This window comes from Chinchilla lanigera, unplaced genomic scaffold, assembly GCF_000276665.1.
Source record: "Chinchilla lanigera isolate Chin_1 unplaced genomic scaffold, ChiLan1.0 scaffold00033, whole genome shotgun sequence".
In the NCBI taxonomy this organism is placed as follows: Eukaryota; Metazoa; Chordata; class Mammalia; order Rodentia; family Chinchillidae; genus Chinchilla; species Chinchilla lanigera.
Genome location: NW_004955434.1, coordinates 9,677,249 through 9,697,869, shown reverse-complemented (window position 1 = coordinate 9,697,869; position 20,621 = coordinate 9,677,249). Strand labels below are relative to the sequence as shown.

The 20,621-nt window shown below is 35.8% G+C and overlaps 1 protein-coding gene across 2 annotated transcripts in view; it reads right to left on the bottom strand.

Annotated features, from left to right (window-relative positions):
• Positions 1-20,621, bottom strand: part of Ric1 (RIC1 homolog, RAB6A GEF complex partner 1) — a 94,521-nt gene that overhangs the window by 72,305 nt on the left and 1,595 nt on the right. For both annotated transcript variants that reach the window (XM_005388664.2, XM_013516307.1), the window contains exon 2: positions 6,842-6,921. In XM_005388664.2, the coding sequence (XP_005388721.1) occupies positions 6,842-6,921 (80 nt within the window). The remainder of the gene's footprint in view (positions 1-6,841; positions 6,922-20,621) is intronic.

Genomic DNA, 20,621 nt, shown 5'->3' with positions numbered 1-20,621 from the left:
TTTTTTGGTTTTTCTCCGGTACCGGGAACCGAACTCACGACCTTGCACTTGCCAGGCAGGCGCTTTTGCCGCTGAGCTAAATCCCCAGCCCTAACCAGATCCATCTTGTGAAGAGTTCACAACTGCTAAACTACAGCATGACTTCCATCTGAGGCCCAAAGATCAGCTCTCTGGAGAAGGCCCTTGACTTCGGTTTCCCCTACACCGACCCTTCTCAGCTCAAAGCAGCTAGATGGAAATTATGCCCCTTCTCCCCTACCCACAGTTAGGGATACTTCTTCAGAGAGGGGAATATTATAGATAGCTAAGTACTAGGTAGTGAGACAGGGCTGGGCCCTCAAAGGAGTCAGTGCAAAAGATGTGAATCCATCAGGACTGTGACTGGAGGCACATTTGAAGATTAAAAGCACAACGGCTAGTTTTACATACTTCCCTCTCACCCTTTTGGGATTTCTCATTGTTTCATTGGGGTGGGCCATCCTCTCCCACCTACTAAGGCTAGGACTAAGACTAAGACTGGTAAGATTAAAGATAAGGCCAAGACTACAGATTATCAACCAAGGTTAACGATGTCACTCATGTACTCTTGCTACCACTGGATCAGTATTACCTAAGCGACTATACTTGCAATCTTATTGGTTGATCATAATCTTGACCCATAATGTACCTGCCTCATGATTTTACTCTATAAAATTCCTTTTAGGGGTTGGCTTGCTGGCAACCCATTCGGGACCTCTCCTGTCTCTCAGGAGCTATTCCTCGTCCCCACTCCTATTTTCCAATAAATTTTCCCACTCTTAAAGAAAAAATCTAGAGTATACAAACTATTCCGACAGTTAAGATAACCAATTCAATAGGAAAATAAATAATGAAATCTTTGACACAGAAATCCTTATCATATCTTTTGATATGTCATGTACCAAATCCTTATTGACAAAATAAATGAATAAAGAAATGCAAATGGTCAACATATGGAACAATATTCACTCTTTCCAACAATGACAGAAGCTTAAAAAGTCTGACAGTATCAAACACTGGAAAGGAATTAAGAAACATCCTGTTAGTAAAAATGTAAACCTAAGCCAGGCATGCTGATGCACGCCTATAATCCCAGCACTTGGGAGGCTGAGGCAGGAGGACTGTTGAGTTTGAGGCTAGCCTGAACTACATAGTGAGTTTAAGGCCAGCCTGAATTACATAGTGAAATCCTGTCTCAAAAAAAAGAAAAAAAAGGTAAACCTACACAGTCATTTCAGCAGTATCAATTAAAACAAAACTATTTAGACTCTATGGCAGTGGTGGTGAACCTGCGGCACGTGTCACAGTGGGCTGTTTGGATCATCGAAAGTTCTAAAGAGTTTGCTATCACTGCCCTATGGTATAGCAGAGGACTTTTATTTTTTAGTATACACCAACCAATGCATTTTATTATGTATATATTATGTATTTGTGTAAATAATTTACTTTGTTTTCCAGTTAACGAAAGTCCAAAATATATATAAAAGTAAACTAAATATATTATTTATAGTGATTTAAAAATTAATGGGCAGACATTTCAATGAAATTAACCTTTGATTCTTCAAAAACAAAAACTACTGTTATCTTCAGAGCAGTTACTCAGGATATAAGATATAGGCATGAGGTATTGTCCAAACAATATTAGCATAAACCTTTCTTTTCAATGAACTAAGAGAAACTAGCAGTATAACTATCTTATCTTTCTTGTTTATATATATATATATACACACACACACACACACACACATATATATACACATATATATATTTGAGCAAAAAACTTTTTCTTCATTTTTAGATATGTTTAAATACACAAATACCATCATACAACTGCCTATAGTAGACTGTACAACATGATGTACAAGTTTGAAGCCTAGGGTACAGCAGCTATATATGTACAATAAAAGATCAGTGGCACAAACAGCATTACTATTTCATCTAAGTTTGTGTAAATACACTATGATGTATGTTAAAGAAAACTTTCATGGCTCTAATTCAGACCTTTTCTCTCCTCTAAATTTGCTATGATTTAATGAATGCTTTTTTTTTCCTTTTCATTGTTTAAAACAGGGTTTCACTATGTAGTTTAGGCTGGTTTTGAAATCACTATGTAGTCCTGGCTGGCCTCAAATTTGCAATGATCCTCTTGCCTCAGTCTCCCGAGTGCTGGATTACAGGCATGTGCCAATACAGTAGGCCAGGCCAATTTAGTGAATCCTTCTCCTAATGATGCAGAATTCTCGTACAAGGAAGTTGGATTTCTGAAAATAAACTGTGTTAAAATTAGAAACTGTTAACCTCTGTTACGCTCTTCTTTTCCAGAAAGAATTAACTAATTAAGAGTGAGCTGGTAAGAAATTTCATAAGCCAGGCACGGTGGTGTACCCCTGTAATGCCAGCACTCGAGAAGATGAGGCAGAAGGATCACCACAATTTCGAGGCCAGCCTGGGCTAAATAGCAAGACCCTGTCTCAGAAAGAAAAAAAGAAATTAACTATGATTTACAATTTCAAGACCTACTAAACTCATATTTGAACACACAGATGAACACATTCTAAAACTGAACACAAACTATGTCTGATTTATCCCTGACAGTTTCCTTCATTAACTTCACTGCAAATTCTAAAACATAAGAAACTAAGATGACCTTCAACCATTCTGCCACTGATCTGTATCACTAATGAGGAGATATTCTGATATAGAATGGAATATTTTATAAATAAAAATCATTTATCAAAGGTTAAGTGACCTCTGAGGTAGAAAAAGTCATTTAATAAGACTTTTACCACAGTTGAAGACTAACTGCAAGAAGGATGCTAGAAACAGCCCTAAGGCAAAAACTGAAAGATTCTAGAGATAGCTGACCTGTTTCCTCAGGTGGTGGAAAATGGAAAATTACATGTAGTCTGAGGTTAAGCTGCTGTCACATAACACAGGAAAGCTGAGGCTACTCTAGAAAAACTCATGTGACAAACTCTTACAGAAGAGAAAGAAGAGACAGTAGCACTTCTATAACTGAGGAAACCACAGACTAAATTATGCTGCTTCTATTCTTCAAGATACTATAAGCCACTCTAGGTTATTTTGCCTTTTTCCTGTTCGTTACTTCCCAAATAAATCCCAGTGTAGAAGATGGATGGATGTGGTGCAACAGGACGAAAGCAGTATAGTATTAATGGTTAAAACACAGACTTTGGAAATGTAACACTGATCTCTGAATCCTGGCTGCACCATTCTTCCCCACGAGTGTGGGTGAGTTACTGTGCCTTTCTGTACAGCAATTTGTACAGTAATTGTACCTAATTACCGCACTGGAATTAACTGAAAATTAACAAGTGTTCAGAGCAATGTCTTTAAACTACCTAAGTGTGTATAATGGCACAAACAGCATTACTACTGTCAAAAACAAACATTTTTCCTTTACTTTGCTCAAACCCATATTTGACCATTTTTTTCAGGTTTTAAAAATATATACTCCTAAATTAAAGAAGGTAATTTTACTTTCAATTTAAAAATGGGTTCTGCAGAAAAACCAATAAACTTCCTAACCTAAATAATTCAATTAGAAAGTAGTCCAATATACATATATGCAACAGGCTGACTATAATCTATACAACTTTATGTATAGGAGTTTATTTATTGGTTGATTGACTGATTGATTGATTGTCTTTTTGAAACAGGGTCTCGCTATGCACTTTAGGCTGGCCTTCAGCTCACTTTCTAGCCCAGGCTGGTGTCGAATTAGCAATGATCTTCCTGCCTCAGTTTTCCAACTGCTGGGATTACAGGCGTGCGCCACCAGGCCTGGCCTGGAGATTTTTATTTTATTCAGCAGAATAAAATTTTATTTTATTCAGCAGAACAGTATTTTATATTATTCAACTTACTGAAGTTCTATTCTAGCAAAAAGGTACATTATCAAGTAGATAAAACTGTATCTATACATATTTTAATTACTTAAAATCTTAGAAATGAAGTAAAAATTTGACGAAGAAAAAATATATTAGTGGCAACAACAGTTGTCTTCTATTAATTTTCCCATAAGCCAGTTACTTATCCAAGCATTAAATATGAATAACATCATTCAACCTATGAAATGACTACTACTATTATGCCACTCTACAGATGAGGAAGCAGTTTACGCAGTATTAAATAACTTGAAAGAAGACAAACAGCTGCTAAATGCCAGACCTGACATTCAATTTGAAGTCTATCTGATACCAAAACCTAGTCTTCATGTTGCTCTAATACAGTGGACATTTTATTTGAGCCCAGGTATTGAAATCTAAAATCTCTAATAAAGAGAGAATGCCAAATGGGGAAAATTTTTTTTAAATTTAGTTTTCTACCCCAAGGTTTATAGTACAAAGCTGATACATTGTCAGTACTATTTAGTTAAGTGGTATCTCATGTAGTCTTAAAATAAGGTGAGAAAATTTTATCTGGAACAGAAAAGGTGGGTCTCAACATACTGTAATGGAACATGAAAATATATGTATCTATATTAGCTGAATTAAAGAATACAGCATTTTCTCTATCTTAAGAGAAATTATTTCTTTAGCCTGCAAGTTCAATTCAGTTGATTTTGCTTATTGCTTTTGATTTATAAGATAATGTTGGAATCAAGCACTAAAAAGGAATTAGATGTAATAGTCCAGAAAGCACAAGTAAATAAAATTTTAGACACTGATTACAATAACTACACAAAATCTTCAAAAATTTAAAACTCAGAATGAAAAAATAAGCTTGACATTATATAGAAAACACAAGCTAAAATTTCTAAATAAATTATAATGTCCATATCATTTTAAGCAGCATATTTGTGTCAAAAAGATTTCTCATTAAAGGTTTTATATTGAAAATAACCTGATAAATTAATTTCAATTTTGTGTGCTTTAAAAAAGATTGCCAAAATTTAACCAATGCCTCAACATTATATATGTGTGCGCGCACACACACACACACACACACACACACTCACTCATAGTTATTTTTAACAAGTGGTTATAACACTAGGCGAATTTAGATAGTTCCTTAGAGTCTATGATAAAATGATCTGACCTATATTCTATATGATCTAGGGTAGCCTTTCTCAAAGTATATTCTCAAGAATATTAACAGCTGAGCATGGCGGCGCATGCCTGTAATCCCAGCGCTAGGGAGGCTGAGGCAGGCGGATCATTAGGAGTTCGAGACCAGACTGGGCTACAAACTGAGCTCAAGGCCAGCCTGAACTGCACAGGGTGACCCTGTCTCACAAAGACAAAAAAAGAATATTAACAAATGTTACTTACACAAACAATTCTCAAGGTGGCATGTTTTGGGAAATCATCAGTTTGTTTTTGCCCTGAATTTTTCAAACCCACTGATTTTAACTACATTAAATATAATTTCCTGGGGTTTTTGTGCTTATTTAGTTTGGTCTTACGTCTTTCTGAAGTATGGGAGATTGAATTCAGCACTTGGCAATGAGCTACATCCCTTTAATTTGAAACAAGGTCTCACTAATTTGCTGCGTTACACAGGTTGGGCCTACACTTCTGATTACCCCGCCTGTGGCTACCAGTGTGCTGGGATTACAGGTGGGCACTACCATCCCCTGGTATCATTTCCACATTTTAAAAATTTTAGAAAATTTACGTAGCTACTATCAAAAGTATACAAGACTCACTGTATCTTTACTAACAGAATACTAATTTTAAAATATACAAATACTTTATATATTGAAATGTGAGTTTAAAAAATTGAATTTGACATCTTATTTTATTTGGATAGTTCTGGGGTTGACCAGTTACTCTTATGTTTTCAGTCATTGCATTTCCTCTTATGAAACTGATTTTATATCTATTACAGTCTATGTATTTAGTGGCAATTTGTGTAAAAACAGTAAGCCTTAGCCCTACCTTCTACAAATGATTTCCCTATGTTTGTTACTTGTTTCATTCATGTTTTTTCTTTCTATTAATCTTCAGAAATTTAAATTTCAAATAACAACACCTACGTCCCTTATGAATTTCTTATATATCTACTGAATTCTGGATGTCTTCTACCATCTAGAAATGTGATGCTCATATTTAAATCTAGCTGGGTTTTTTTCTTTTTCTTTTTTTTTTTTTGTTGTTGTTTTTGGTTTTTTGAGACAAAGGTCTTACTATGTAGTCCAGGCTGGCCATGAACTCACTATGTAGCCCAGGCTGGCCTCAAACTTCTAGCAATCCTCCTGCCTTAGCCTCCCTAACCTCACATGCTGAGATTACAGGCATGTGTCACCATACAGGCTTATATCTAGCTTCACAGCACAAACTTTTACTTAAAAAACAAGTGATGACATGGTTTAAAATTGTATGTTCTTTTATTTTGAAGGTAAAGCATGCTATTGAGAAAAATGCAAAATATATACAGCTATGTAGTTTAAAGGGCCAAAGTCCATGTTCCCCCAAATTTTAGTCAAGAGGTAACAACTGTCTCGGGTATTGTTTTCTGTGCATGTACAAAACCACAGCCAAAACTTACTAACATTTCACCTCTTCCCCTCACGACCTTTTAGCTTTTCCTAACCAAGACTAGAGAATGGTAAAGGTAGAATATATTATTAGTAATTTGAAATGTCAAAGAAGGATATAACACATTCCTCAAGATTCTGAGACTTCATTATAGAATTTTTGGTTCAAGAAATGATAGTTCAAAGACCTGGTAATTTATAAAATACTATTTTTGAAATGCTGGCTTATTTCAATAACTTCAGACAACTCAAAATGGCAATGTTTTTCTCAACATAAAGGATACAAATCAAATATTACAAAAATAAAAGCTAGTAACTTACTTGGGGTACACTGGTTCATAAAGGTACTTGTCCCCGCTTGAAGATGTAATATGAAAAAATAAGATGTAGCCATCTGCCGTCTGAAAAAGAAATTTTATCAATCATGAATTAAAGTATAAGGCTAAGACTGCCACCCTAAATTTTAACTTTATATGTTCTCACTTTAAGAACAATCTCACTCTTCAACAAACTTCCTTTGAAAATGTTCAAATGGAAAGGGGAGAGTAAGAGTGGGAGCCAGGGAAGGAAAGGAAAAGAAAAAAAGAGGCCAGAAGGACAAATTAGAAACAAAGCTTTGGTAAATGAGGACAGGAAGAAAGATCGAAGGGAGAGGAAGGGAGTGCGGAAAAAAAGAATCAAGGTATGTTATGTACAGGTACAAATTCCCTATGATGAATGTGCTCATTATTTATATCGAAAGTATGCCAATAAAAATTTTTTTAAAAAGTAACTTCCTTTCAAGGATAGCCTAATTATGCAAATAAAACTTCCTGTTTTAATATAATCCATTGTAGAAAGAAAAGCTTTTACAAATTTAAAAATATTTCCTAAAGATTTAACTGAAATTAATACTTCATAAATTATTATAGATATCTTCAAAATAATTATTTAGTAATAGATGACTGATTATTTTGCAAAATACACAGAACATTACAAATACTACACTAACATGGCAAATAATTATTCCAAGATGTAAAGCAACAAGGCTATCAAACAGTAACAGTATGTAAAAATGCTTCACTCTTCTGAAACTTTATATATTAACTTCAAAGTGGTATATATATATAGTTGAAAATTAATCTCTTGCTCTCTGACTTATTATAAAATATAGCCTGTTGTCTAGTTATTTGCTGAGACAAAACACCCAATGCCCAAAATTAAAGAAGGAAAGCTTTATTTAGCTCACAGTTTTGAGAGGTTTTAGTCCATAACCAGCTGGCTCTAAAGCAGGGTGAGACGACAAAAGGGGAACCGTTTAAGGTGGCACAAGCCAGCAAAAGAGGAGAAACAAGCCTCTTTTTTTCCCTTATACTGTATGTAGGCAACCTGCCCTTGGGTAGGTGTAGCACTCATACCATCTCTGTGCCCTGTTGCACAGGTTCAGGATGTTTAAAAAGTGAGGACCCTGACCCCCTGCTGAGTTATTTAAACTTCTAAACTTCTCAAGTAAATTTCTCAAGTTGACACAATAAACAACATCCTAGAGAGATAAGGGCATGTCCTCTACACCCTAGGATGTAGAACTGCTGAGTTAGTTAATCTTTCAGACTTCTTAAGTTGACACAGGTAACATTCATTATACCTGTGATACAAAAGAAAAACAAAGCAAATCTTGAATTTCCAGAATTGAACATCAGTGAATTAAAGCAAATATCTAATTTTAAACTGTGAACATTTAAACGTGAAATCTGAACATTGTAAGCTAATGAAACATCTTTAGAACAGAAATTACATTAAAAACAAACAGTGCTATTAAATGATCATGGCACAGTCTGTGATTTGTGAAGCTTAACCATGTTACATTTACATAAATAGTATATTAAAAAAACAACATATGGCCATTTCTAATGAAACATTTTCAAATGTAAGTGTGAAGCGTCAAATGTTTTCTCCAAAGTATCTGATACTAACAGTAAATTCCTATCATTTTAGAGGTGACTGGGTAACTACCCAATGCAGAATCAAAGAAAGTAAAATTATGCAAGGTTTCAAAATTTCTTTCCAGTACTTCCTGCTTTTCACTTAAAAGAATCACAGTGGAAAACACTTTCTTCAGCAAAGCCAGGTTTGTCTTTTAACTACAAATCTTACTATTTTATATGTATTCTCAAAACCTATAGTTCAACTTATTAGGATACAAAAGAAAAAAGATAAAGACTATTCAAGTGAGATCATCTTTCTAATTCTTTGTTGTTTTTTTTGTTGTTGTTGTTTTTCTCCGGTACCGGGAACCGAACTCACAACCTTGCGCTTGCCAGGCAGGCGCTTTTGCCGCTGAGCTAAATCCCCAGCCCCATCTTTCTAATTCTTGAGAGGAATTTTATGTTCTTGCCATATGGAGAACATTGAAGCAAAAGGAAAATGGCTTCAAATCAAACTATAGCAAACAGTAAACACATATAGAATGTTCAACATTTTAAACTTTGGTACCTTATTTGGACTGGAAAACAAATGTAGTATGGGTTCATACTGAAGATGGGTAACATTAATAGAGAAATTCTATCCAGAATATTAATCACTGAAGGCCAAAACTTCAATATTTCAGAGTATCAAGTGATGATAACACATTCAGAAACCTAGTAAGTGCTGGGATCATCCAGCATGGATGTGGGTGGGCTCTGTCTGCCTCCTTTGTCTACCAGTGACAGTGAAGACACACCCTGAGTTGGACACTACCACAAAACTGTAGACTCCAGTCTTAAAATCACAGAGGAATCATGTTTTTCCTTTTTATTCTCTTTTTTTGTTTTTTCATGAGTATGAATACTGCTTTTAATTTTCTGTTTGTTTTGTGTAGTTGTTTTTCTTTCTTTCTCTCCTATCTTCTTCACCAGTTTTCCGAAGCTTGGGTAATTGTCCCTGTCCTTCAGCTTTGGTTCTAGTCTCTTTCTCCGATTTCTCCATTTTTCCTCTTACCCTTTACCCATTAGGGTAAAATCACTCTACTAGGGGGATATTTACTGTACATAATTTTCTGATTTTAGATTGTTATGTAACTATAAAATCTTGGGCCTGTAGTTTAAGATGACAAATTAACAATGATCACAGTTTGTCACTTTCTAGATGGCTTAATACTATTAATATAGCAACAGGTGAGTTTTACTAATGAAATGGTCATCGCTAAATTTCTGTGTACTTAGGGTTTGTTTTACATAATGTTTTCTTTGTACTTTTCTTGTAGAATTAGCTTAGTTCAGTACAACGGCACATAAAGAGCCAGAGTTGCACGTTTGGGAAGAGGCTGAAAATGAGTCATTCATCAGGTGATTTGTGCACTAATGACATGACGATGATGACGATAACAACGTGTCAATGATGCATCAATGACAATGCATCAATGATGACTTATGACATTGGTCATTTGAGCCAAAGTTGCTGTGATAGTGAAATGGAGCAAGAACTGACCGAGAAAAACACAGAAAGTGAAGACCTCCTTGATTCAGATGAGGAAGACAACAGCAATGTTGAGTATATATCTGACTAGTCAAAATGCAAAAACATGATCACGTATGCCACAACGATCCACGGTTAGAACTAGATCTGAAAATGTAATTAGGTTCTTGGCAAGAGTGAAACCTATGGAATGACAGCACTGTGATTCAATGCTGGAAACTGTAGCAGATGATACACTACAAGATGTTGTGAGCTACGCAGATGACAAAAGACAATAAAACATTCTTTATGCACCTTCAGTCATACTTGAAAATGTGTATGCCATCTTATTATCTGAACTGAAAGCATTCATTGGTCTGCTTTACTTAGGACTCCCCCATGGTAAAATCCCAGGAATGTAAAAGAAGGGATGGGTATGGGCTTGAGGTTTGCAGAGAAACAATGACACTGAGGAGATTTGCTTTCCTTCAAAATTCCCAGAGGTTTGATGACAAAACCACCCACTAAGAAGAAAAAGAATGAATAATCTGGCTGCTATCTGCTCACTGTTTGAAATTAAAGAAGAAATTAAAAGTTTCTACAATTAAATGATAGTGCCAGTACAACCTATCAGAACTTGAGGGATAAAATGAAAGCAGTCCTACAAGGGAAATATATAGAAGTGAATTCCCACAGCACAAAAACCAAGCAAGCTAAAATAAATAACCTCATGTTGAACTTCAAGCTTCTAGAAAAAGAAGAGCAAGTTAAATCCAAAGAGCATAGAAGGAAGGAAATTATAAAGATCACAGTAGAAATTAATACAACTGAGAACAATACAAAGAATCAATGAATCAAAGAGTTGGTTCTTCAAACTATAACTATTACAGGCAGTTGAACATGGCCGGGCCCTCACCACAGAAGAAAATTGCAGCTAGAAGCACATTCATTAAAGGCCAGGCTTCAAGAAAAAAAGCAATGACTACACTCACATATTTCCCACAGGGATGAACAGCAGTGATTAATATTCTAAATAGGCATTAATCACCCTGGGTTGAGACCAAAACCTCCGAAGCGGATTCCTTTCTGGAAAACCCACATTTCTTTTATGTACACTTGCTCTGTGACTTGCTTCCCAATTTGATCCCCATTTAATCAATGTTACCTATACAGCTATATTTGTTCTAATCTTATTGGTTCACCACAGTTTGTACCACTCACTCCCACCTTGTGATTTCACACTGGATCAGTATTCCCTAAGCTACTATACTTGCAACCTTATTACTTCATTATAGTTTTGTCCCACCTTGAACCCACCTCACTTCATGGCTTTGCCCAAATAAAACAGCACTGAGAGGCAGGGTCAGCAGGCAACCCACTTTCTAGGACCCATTTTGTCTCTCTCAGACAGAAGCTATCTTTCAGTAAATTCTTCCTACTCTAAACCTCTGCTGTTCCTAGAATTCTGATACAGGAAAATAAAAACGATACCTGGGACGAGTTTGTGTTCTCTAAAATCGAAAAATGAATTTTAGGAACAATGGAGGTTAAGAGCACAATATATTTATTGAGAGAAAGAAAGCTTCTGTCCAACAGAGGGACAGAAGGGGGCCCAAGTGGGTTGCCCAAGACTGTCTTTTCTAGGGACTTTTATAGAGCAAAACCATGAGGTGAGGTGGGTCCAAAGTAGGGGGAAAATGGAAAACTACAAGGTGGGCATGAGGCAGGGTAAAACTATGGTCAGCCAATAAGAATTGTTCAGGTAAAATTGATTAAATTGGGATCAAATGAGGAAGCGAGTCACAGCAGGCATGAATACAGAACAGGGGCTTTTCCTGTAAGGGGTTGGGTCAGTGACTCTTCAAGGTGATTGCTACTTATTTAGAATACCAGTCCCTGATGTCCATCCCTAGGGAGGTATGTGGGTGCATTTGTTTAATCTTTTCCCTTGAGGTCTGGCCCACAGCAAATACATATCTTGTCTTTCATGTTGGCTCCTTTGAGGGCTTGGCCCTGTCTGACTGCCTATAATATTTCTATCTAACTCAGCTGCCTGTAACACTTGATTTTAGAGAACACGAAATTGGCATTTTGGACATCTAGCAGATTGGGACTTGTAATATTTCCTTCATATTATTTGGAGGTCCATATATCATTCCTATATTATACACCCTACATCAAAATGATTAAACAGACAAATACTTAGCCAACCATATCAAAAGGGTGAAATCACAATGGAGCTTAGAGAAATCCAGAAGATCCTCCATATTTACTTTGATAATATGTACTCTAAAAAGATGGAAAATTCAGAAGAAATGGACAGATTCCTAGATACATATGAATTACCAAAGCTGAGTCAAGAAGATATAAAAACTCTAAATAATCCAGTATCAGCCAATGAAAAGTAAGAATGAAAAAAGTACAAAAAAGAAAAGCCAAGATCCCGATAGAATCACTGAATTATGTAAGGAATTTAGAGAAGAAATAACAGCTCTATTCCTCAAACTCTTTAATGAATTTGAAAGGGAAGCAATACTCCCAAACGCATTACTGGAAGCAAGTATTAACCTGATATCAAAACCAGGGCAGGATCCAACCAAAAAGAACTATAGCCCAATCTCCTCGATGAACAGAGATCCAAAAATCTTCATTAAGATACAGGCAAATAGAATGCAGCAAACCATCACAAAAAGATTACACACCACAACCAAGTAGGATTCATCCCAGGGATACAGAGATGATTCAATATATGCAAATGAATAAATATAATACACACCATTAACAGAACCAAACACAAAAACTACATGATTATCTCAATACATGCAGAAAAAGCCCTGAGGAAGTTCAACACTCACCCATGATAAAAACCCTTCAGAAAATGGGAACAGATGCTCTGTATTTAAATCTGATGAAAGCCTTCTATGGCAAACCAACAGCCAACATTATACTAATAGTCAAAAACCAAAAGGTTTCATTCCAAATCAGGAAGAGGACAAGGAGGCCTAGTATCACCACTCCTACTCAATATAATTCTACAAAGAGCCAGATTAGTCAGACAAGAGAAAGAAATAAAAGGAGTAAGGATAGGAAAAAGAAGTTAAATTATCGTTATTTGCAGGTGACATGACACTGTGTGTACAGGACCTCAATGCCTCCACTAAAAGATTCCTAGATTTAATAACCAAATTCAGCAGTGTAGTAGGATGTAAAGTCGACACTCAAAAAGTCAACAGCATTTCTGTACACAAACTCACAGAGAGGAAATGAGGGCTATAAACACCATCAAGAAAAATGAAACAGGAATCAATTTAACAAAGGAAGTAGAAGTCCTTTACATTGAAAATTACTGTACTCTGAAAAAGGAGATGGAAGAGGATCAGAAATGGAAAGATATCCTCTATTGTCAGATAGGCAAAACCAACATAGTGAAAACGGCCATACTTCCAAAACTCTTACACAGATCTAATGCAATCTCAATCAAAATAACAGAAACATGCATCACAGGACTAGAGAAAACAATCCTAAAATTCATTTGGAACTAGAGAACACCTAGAACAGCAAAAGCAATTCTTGGTAAAAAGGCAAGGTGGGCAGCATCACAATCCTCTACTTGAAATTATACTATAAAGTGGTAACAACAGCATGGTATTGGGACATAGACCTGAGGATCAATGGAAGAGATCAGAAGATGCAGAAAGAACTCGAAACACACTCAGCCACTTTATCTTTGACAAAGGGGCCAAACACCTTCCTTCAAAGAAAAAGGCCTCTTTAATAAATGGTGGTGGGAAGATTGGTTTTACACATGTCATTGATTAAACCTAGACACATATCCCTCACCATGCACTAAACTCAAAATGGATCAAAGATACAAATATTAAAACAGAAACACTTTGCTGGTAGATAAAATAGGTAAAACTCTTGAAGACATTGGTGTAAGCAACGACTTTATGAACAAAACCTTGACAGCACAGGAAATATTACAAAGAATCAACAACTGGGATCTCATCTTATTAAAAAGCTTTAGCACAGTAAAAGAAACCACCAACAGAGAACAAAGAGACAACCCACAGAATAGGAAAAACGTTTTACCAGCTGTTACTCAGACAAAACACCAATATGCAGACTATACAAAGAACTCAAAAACATCAGACCCTCCAAATTTGAAGACCCAATCAAACAATGGGCATCTGAAATGAACAGACAATTCTCAGAAGTATGAACAATAAATATAGGAAAAATGTTCAACATCACTGGTCATCCAAGAAATGTAAATTAAAACTACACTGAGACTCCATCTCACTCCAGAAAGAATGGTTATCATCAAGAAATCAACCGATAACAAATACTGGCAAGGCTGTGGGCAAAAAGGAACCTTTCTACACTGTTGGTGGGAATGTAAATTGGTACAAAGATAGAAATCAGTGTGGAAATTCCTCAGAAAAAATAATTTAACCATTCCCCTTCCTGGTATCTTCCCAAAACATTTATAAGTATCATACTACAGTGACATATTCACAATGATGTTTACAGCAGCACAATTTATAATTTATAATAGCTAAATCTTGGGAATAGCTCAGATGTCCATCAATGGAGGAATGAATAAAGGAAATGCGGTTTTTAAATACAATGCAGTAGTACTCTGCCATAAAGAAGGAAAAACCTGAGACTTTTTTAGGTAAATGGATGCACCTTGAGACTAGACTTTTAAATAAATTGGACACATTTGTTTAAATATTGTGTTGTTTCTCTTGTATAAGAAACTCTAAGTGTAATGGATGATAGATTTGGGAAGTAGGAAGAAAATGTTCCAATTAGAAGGGAAGTAGGAAGGGAGATGGGGGAAAGGGGGAAAAAAACAAGGCAAAAAATGGAAACAAAGTTTTACAAATAAGGAGAGGAAGCGGGGCTGAGGGAGAGGAAAATGGTGGAAAAAAGAAGACTCAAGATATATTATGTACAGGTACAAATTCCCTATGATGAATGTAATCATTATGTATATCAAAAGAATAACAATAAAATTAATTTTTAAAAATTAAAGACAAAACAAGTCTATGGACTGGAAGAATTATTATTAAGACAACAATTAGCCGGGCATGGTAGTGCACACCTGTAATCCCAGCACTCAGAATGCTGCAACAGGAAGACTGCCACAAGTTCAAGGCCAGCCTGTACTAGATAGGTGAGTTGAAGGCCAGCCTGGACTACATAGCAAGACCTTGTCTCAAAAACTCAAAATAAAAAACAAACAATAACAACAACAACAACAACAACGTTTCCCAAAGAGATCTACAATGCAATCCCTATTGTTATGGCTTCTCCCTGATACTCCCCCAAGGTCTCACGCACTCACAGATGGGGCTTTTTGGAGGTAGCTGGCTCTAGGGCAGTGATGGTAACTTTCAATGATAACAAATACCAGGGGGCAGCACATGTGCCATAGCTTTGTCACCACTGATTTAGGGTGTGTGAATATGGATTAAGGGTATGTGATAACTAAATCAGTCCATTGACTGGTTTAGCATATTTCTGGGTTTTGAATAATGGGAAACCCCACCCTGGTTGGTGGGTGGCACCAACCAACAGGCTTGTAGCCTGAATGGAATAAAAGGGAAAACAAGTTCAATATTTTGGTGCTTCCTGCTTGCACCACTGTCATGGACTGTTTCTCCTCTGCAATGCCCCTCTGCCATATCGCTCTGCTTTGGAGCCAGTGGACTATGAACTGAAACCTCTACAAACTGTGAGCTAAAATAAACCTTTCCTCTAACTTCTGGGTGTCAGGTATTGTGTCTCAGCGATAAGAAAAGTAACTAAGATACCAACCAATATCCCCCTGGAATGTTTTACAGAATAAGAAAAACTATTTCCAAACTTCATAGAGTGATTAAATGAGCCAGTATAACTAAATTATCTTGAAAGAGAAGAGTGAAATTGGAGCAATCTACTTCTTCATTTCAAAACCAACTACAAAGCTACAGTAATTAAAACTGTGGGTAATTATATAAGGATAGACATACAGAACAATGAAATAGACTATCCAGAAATAAACCCAAAAGGCAGGGGCTGGGGATTTAGCTCAGTGGCAAAAGCACCTGCCTGGCAAGCGCAAGGTCGTGAGTTCGGTTCCCGGTACCGGAGAAAAACCAAAAAATAAATAAATAAATAAATAAACAAACAAACAAACAAACAAACAAACCCAAAAGGCAATGGCCAAATTACTCCCAAAAAGGATGCCAATATCATTTAATAAAAAAAAAAAAAAAGAGTACTTTAACATATGGTACTAAGACAACTGGATATCAAATACAAAAATGAAGCTGGACTGTTATGCCATCTACAAAAATTAACTCAGAATGGATCAGAGACTTAAACTTAAGAGCAAGAGCTGTAAAACTCTTCGAGGAAAATATGAAGGAGTATCTTCATGGCACTATACTTGATAATGATTTCTGGCAAATGACAACCAAGGTACATGCAATAAAAAACGTAAGTTATACTTTTTCAAAATTACCTTTTGTACTTCAATGGACCATAGGAAGAATTTTTTTAAAAAAAAATCAGAGAATAGGAAAAAATATTGGCTGATCATGTATCTCATAAAGGATCAATGATAAGAATATATATACCAGTGATGGTGAGCCTTTCAGAGACAATTGCCCAAACTGCAACTCAAAATCCACTTACTTATCTCAAAGTGCCAACAATGCAATTAAACCCAAATACTGATGTTTTAGTTTACAAAAACAACATGTGTGTCATAGGTTTACCACCACTAATACACAGAATAATGCAAAAATAATCCAATTACAAACTGGGCAAAGAATCTGAATGAGCATTTCTCCAAAATGATATAAATGGATGACAAGTACATAAAAAGATGGTCAACAGCATTAGTCATTAGAGAAGTACTAATCAAAACCACAATGAGATACTCTCCTCTGCCTTTTAGGATGAATACTATTTAAACAAACAAACAACAGAAATTAAGTACTGAGGATGATGAGAAGTTGGAGCTCTCAGACTCTGCCAAAAGGAAGTATACGCTCTAGGCAACTTGATCTAGCAATTTTATTTCAGTATATACCCCAAAGAATTGAAAGCAAAGACTCCAAGAGATTTTTGCATGCAAATGTTCAATGTAATACTATAGGCAGACATATAGGAGTGGTGTAGGGGGATGGTCCTAGGTAAAACAGAAGAGCAGATTTTTCCACCCAGGGTACAAAGAAACTTTCCTCTTCATTTATACATATACAAGAGGAGGACAGTGAACACTAAACTGTAGGAAAATAAAGACACTGGAGATAAAGAGGCCTGGTCACTTTGAAGACCCAATCTGGCCATCTTTCCTATTCTGCAACAACCTCTTATTTTCTCTAAAACTAAGACCTTGCTTGCTCATGGTCTCTCATTATTCAAGTTGGGTGGGCTGAGTGAAATCTTCTCTGGCTGCCAAGAAACAGGAAAATACAGGGTACCATGTTATTTGCAAAAGTTACAAGCTGGAAATAACACAAATAGTTACAAACTGGAAATAAATGCCCATCAACAAATCAATGGATAAAGAAAATGTACTACATGTTTACCATGAAATATTATTCTATCAGAAAAAGGAATTAAGTTCTGATACCTCAATAAGGATGTAAATGACATTAAATTAGACACACAGGACAACATAATTACACTTACGTAAGGTACTTGGAATAAGTGAATTCACACACATAGAAAATTGATTAGAGGTTACCAGGAGCTAGGAGAACTGAGAATGCTGGGTTATGCTTAATGACTGCCAGTCTACTCTTTGGGGTGATGATAAAGAAAAGAGATGGTGGTGATATCTGTACAGTGGGTGAAAAGAACTAATGATACTGAATTATACACACAAAACCATTAAAGTGGCAAATTTATGCCAGTTTTAAAAATTAATGTTATACAGCAAAATTCTGAGACCAAATTCTGAAAAATCCTAACTTCTTTCATGGAACTGCTCTCCCACTTCTATTTTTTCACTAATTGCTATTGACATTCATCCAATCATCTCAGTTTGAAGTCACAGTCCTCTTCAACTACTCATCTCACTTACCCACTATCACTCATGACAATTAGCAGATTCTGTCATTTTTCTCTAAATATTCCAATAAATAATAAGCCAGTTTGCCTACAGGAAAGTGTGTGTAGGCAGATGAAAAAATAACATCAGAGAAGTAATGAAGTAGGGATTTAGAAAATAAAACAACCTTAAATGCAAATTTTACAAGGTAGGTTTTATTATTAGTCAGGTATGATAAGGTCAACAGATCAGGAGACAATTGCCATTAAAGAAGATCTGTTATTCCAGGAGGAGGGAGCCAAGTGTATCATACAACAGGCCACATGAGGTAGCAGAAATAAGGGAAAAACATGGGTCAGAGCCTTTACTGTCATTTTCATGGGAAGGAATGGGTGAACCAGGCTTACGATTGAGTAGCCTGAATAATATCAGTGGGCTCTGGACTATAGGATGGTTTTAACTATCTTGGACCTGATCCTGAGATAAAGAAGTTGATAAAGGAAATGGTTGGGGGCATATCCTATTAAGGGGCTGGTTTGCATACAAAGATACACTTGTAGGTGAATCTTTTACTATCTTTAGGAATTGGCTAGCCATAAAAGAGAGCAACTTCTCCAGGGACAACAGAGCCCCAAGACGTCAGGGCACCAGAATACAGAAAAATAAAAAGGAATGATTAATGCAGAGAAAAAACAAAATAATAGTAAGCATTATAATCATCTAAATACATAAACAAAAGAAACAAAGAAAAAACACAAAAAGGCTAAATATAAAGATAACCCAGTTATGTACAGTGGTGGCAAACCGATGGCATGCGTGCCACAGCTGTTATCACTGAAAGCTCTAAAAGGTTCGCCATCATTGATCTAGTACATTTTAAAAAAAACACATGTCCACTAATGAGAATGGAATTTCTTTTGATAAGAGTAACGTATTTTGTTAAATGGAATTTAAAGTATCACCAAAACTGATTGCAAAGTTTTTGTCTGTTTCTTTTTTTGGTTGAGAGAGTTTGCTCAATATGCAGTTTAGGCTGACCTTGGCCTCACTATGTAGCACAGGATGGTGAACCTGAGGTGATCGTCCTGCCTCAGCCTCTTGAGTGCTGGGATCAACATCCCCTTCTTGGACTGCAAAGTTTTATCTATTAATGCTGGTATATAGTGAGAATTTACATATTTCATATCTGAAAACACTTTTCCATACAAGTACAGTAAAATATTGATTTCAATTGATGAACACAATTTTAATTGATTATAATTATCACTTAGTAGGCTATTAGAGAACTCTCTTAGGTTTTTCTATTCATGTTTGCTTTTTAACACTGCAAACTAATCGCATTTATTTGAACTTTAGGTGGAACCTCTTTGGTACAAATGCATTTTGTTACACAAAAATTTCCCTTGCACACGAATCAAGGTCCTAAAAATGTTACTGGAACTGTGGCTTGACCTCAGGAAATACACCTCTTGCTAATTCTGTATGGGATAAAAATCTTGGTTTAATTTGTGAGAACACTAGAAGTACAAAAAGCAGCCTGACGTTACTTGTGTTGCAAACAATTTCATTAGTTGTCAGTGAACGACTTCACCTGATATTACTTTCACAGATAAGCAGCAATGTTTGCTTGGCAGTTTTAGACAAAATTCATTAGGAATTGTTATCAAGTCTGCAGCAAAAGCTATTTTGGTGGGGAGGGGAGTAACAGCTCAATGATAAAGCACTTTGCACGCATTCAGTGAGGTCCTGGGCTTTATAACCAGGGTCTTAAGAAAAACGAAGACAAACTATTTTCCATATTCACTCAGTGGTGGAGTAGGCTCCTTTAGTTTAGAAAAATGTTGATTTTAGGCACGAGCTAAAATAGTTTCCAAAACACCTTACCACTGCTAAGCCATTAAACAGAAAGCCTGTGGGATAGGCTAAATCAGATTAAGCATCTATCTCTGACAAAAACTTTCAGGAGCCACAGACTTTAAAAGTCTTACATTTTTATAAGCTTTGTAAATTTTAAGTCTTTTTCTGTTCCTCATGTGTTTTTATTACCATCAGTTAATATATATCTTAGTAGATTCCTCTAGACAGCACTGAAAGAGCTTTGTTAACTTCTTTCAGAAGTTCTTCATCTGGTGTTGTGCCACACATGCTACTTGTACTAAGTACTTCATATCAAGGACTGACCATTACATTTGCTAACTCAGCAATTAACTAAGCAAATCCTATGCTTGGTGCACTTATGTTCATATTTTATTTTTGTCAAAAAATTCTTCTGTATTAAGAGATTGTGGCTTAAATTTTCTAACCTTTGTATTATTGTCAGTGAATTGGTAATTCATTGTATAATGTAATTCATTGTATAATGAATTATAATGTAATTATAGTGTAATTCATTGTACAATGAAGATAATATTTTGCCATGTAATTCACTAATAAAATATTCCATGTTCCACTGTGTTTAAAAGCATGGCATTCAAAGTCCATCTTTCTCTTCATCTTTCTTCTAACATGAGTACATACTAACAATAAAAAAAAATACAAATGTCACAGTATGTGTGGCATTTGATATGCATGAACTAGTAACTCTCCTATGAGTTACAGGATGCCAAATAGAAAAGTAATGCACTGAAAGCATTG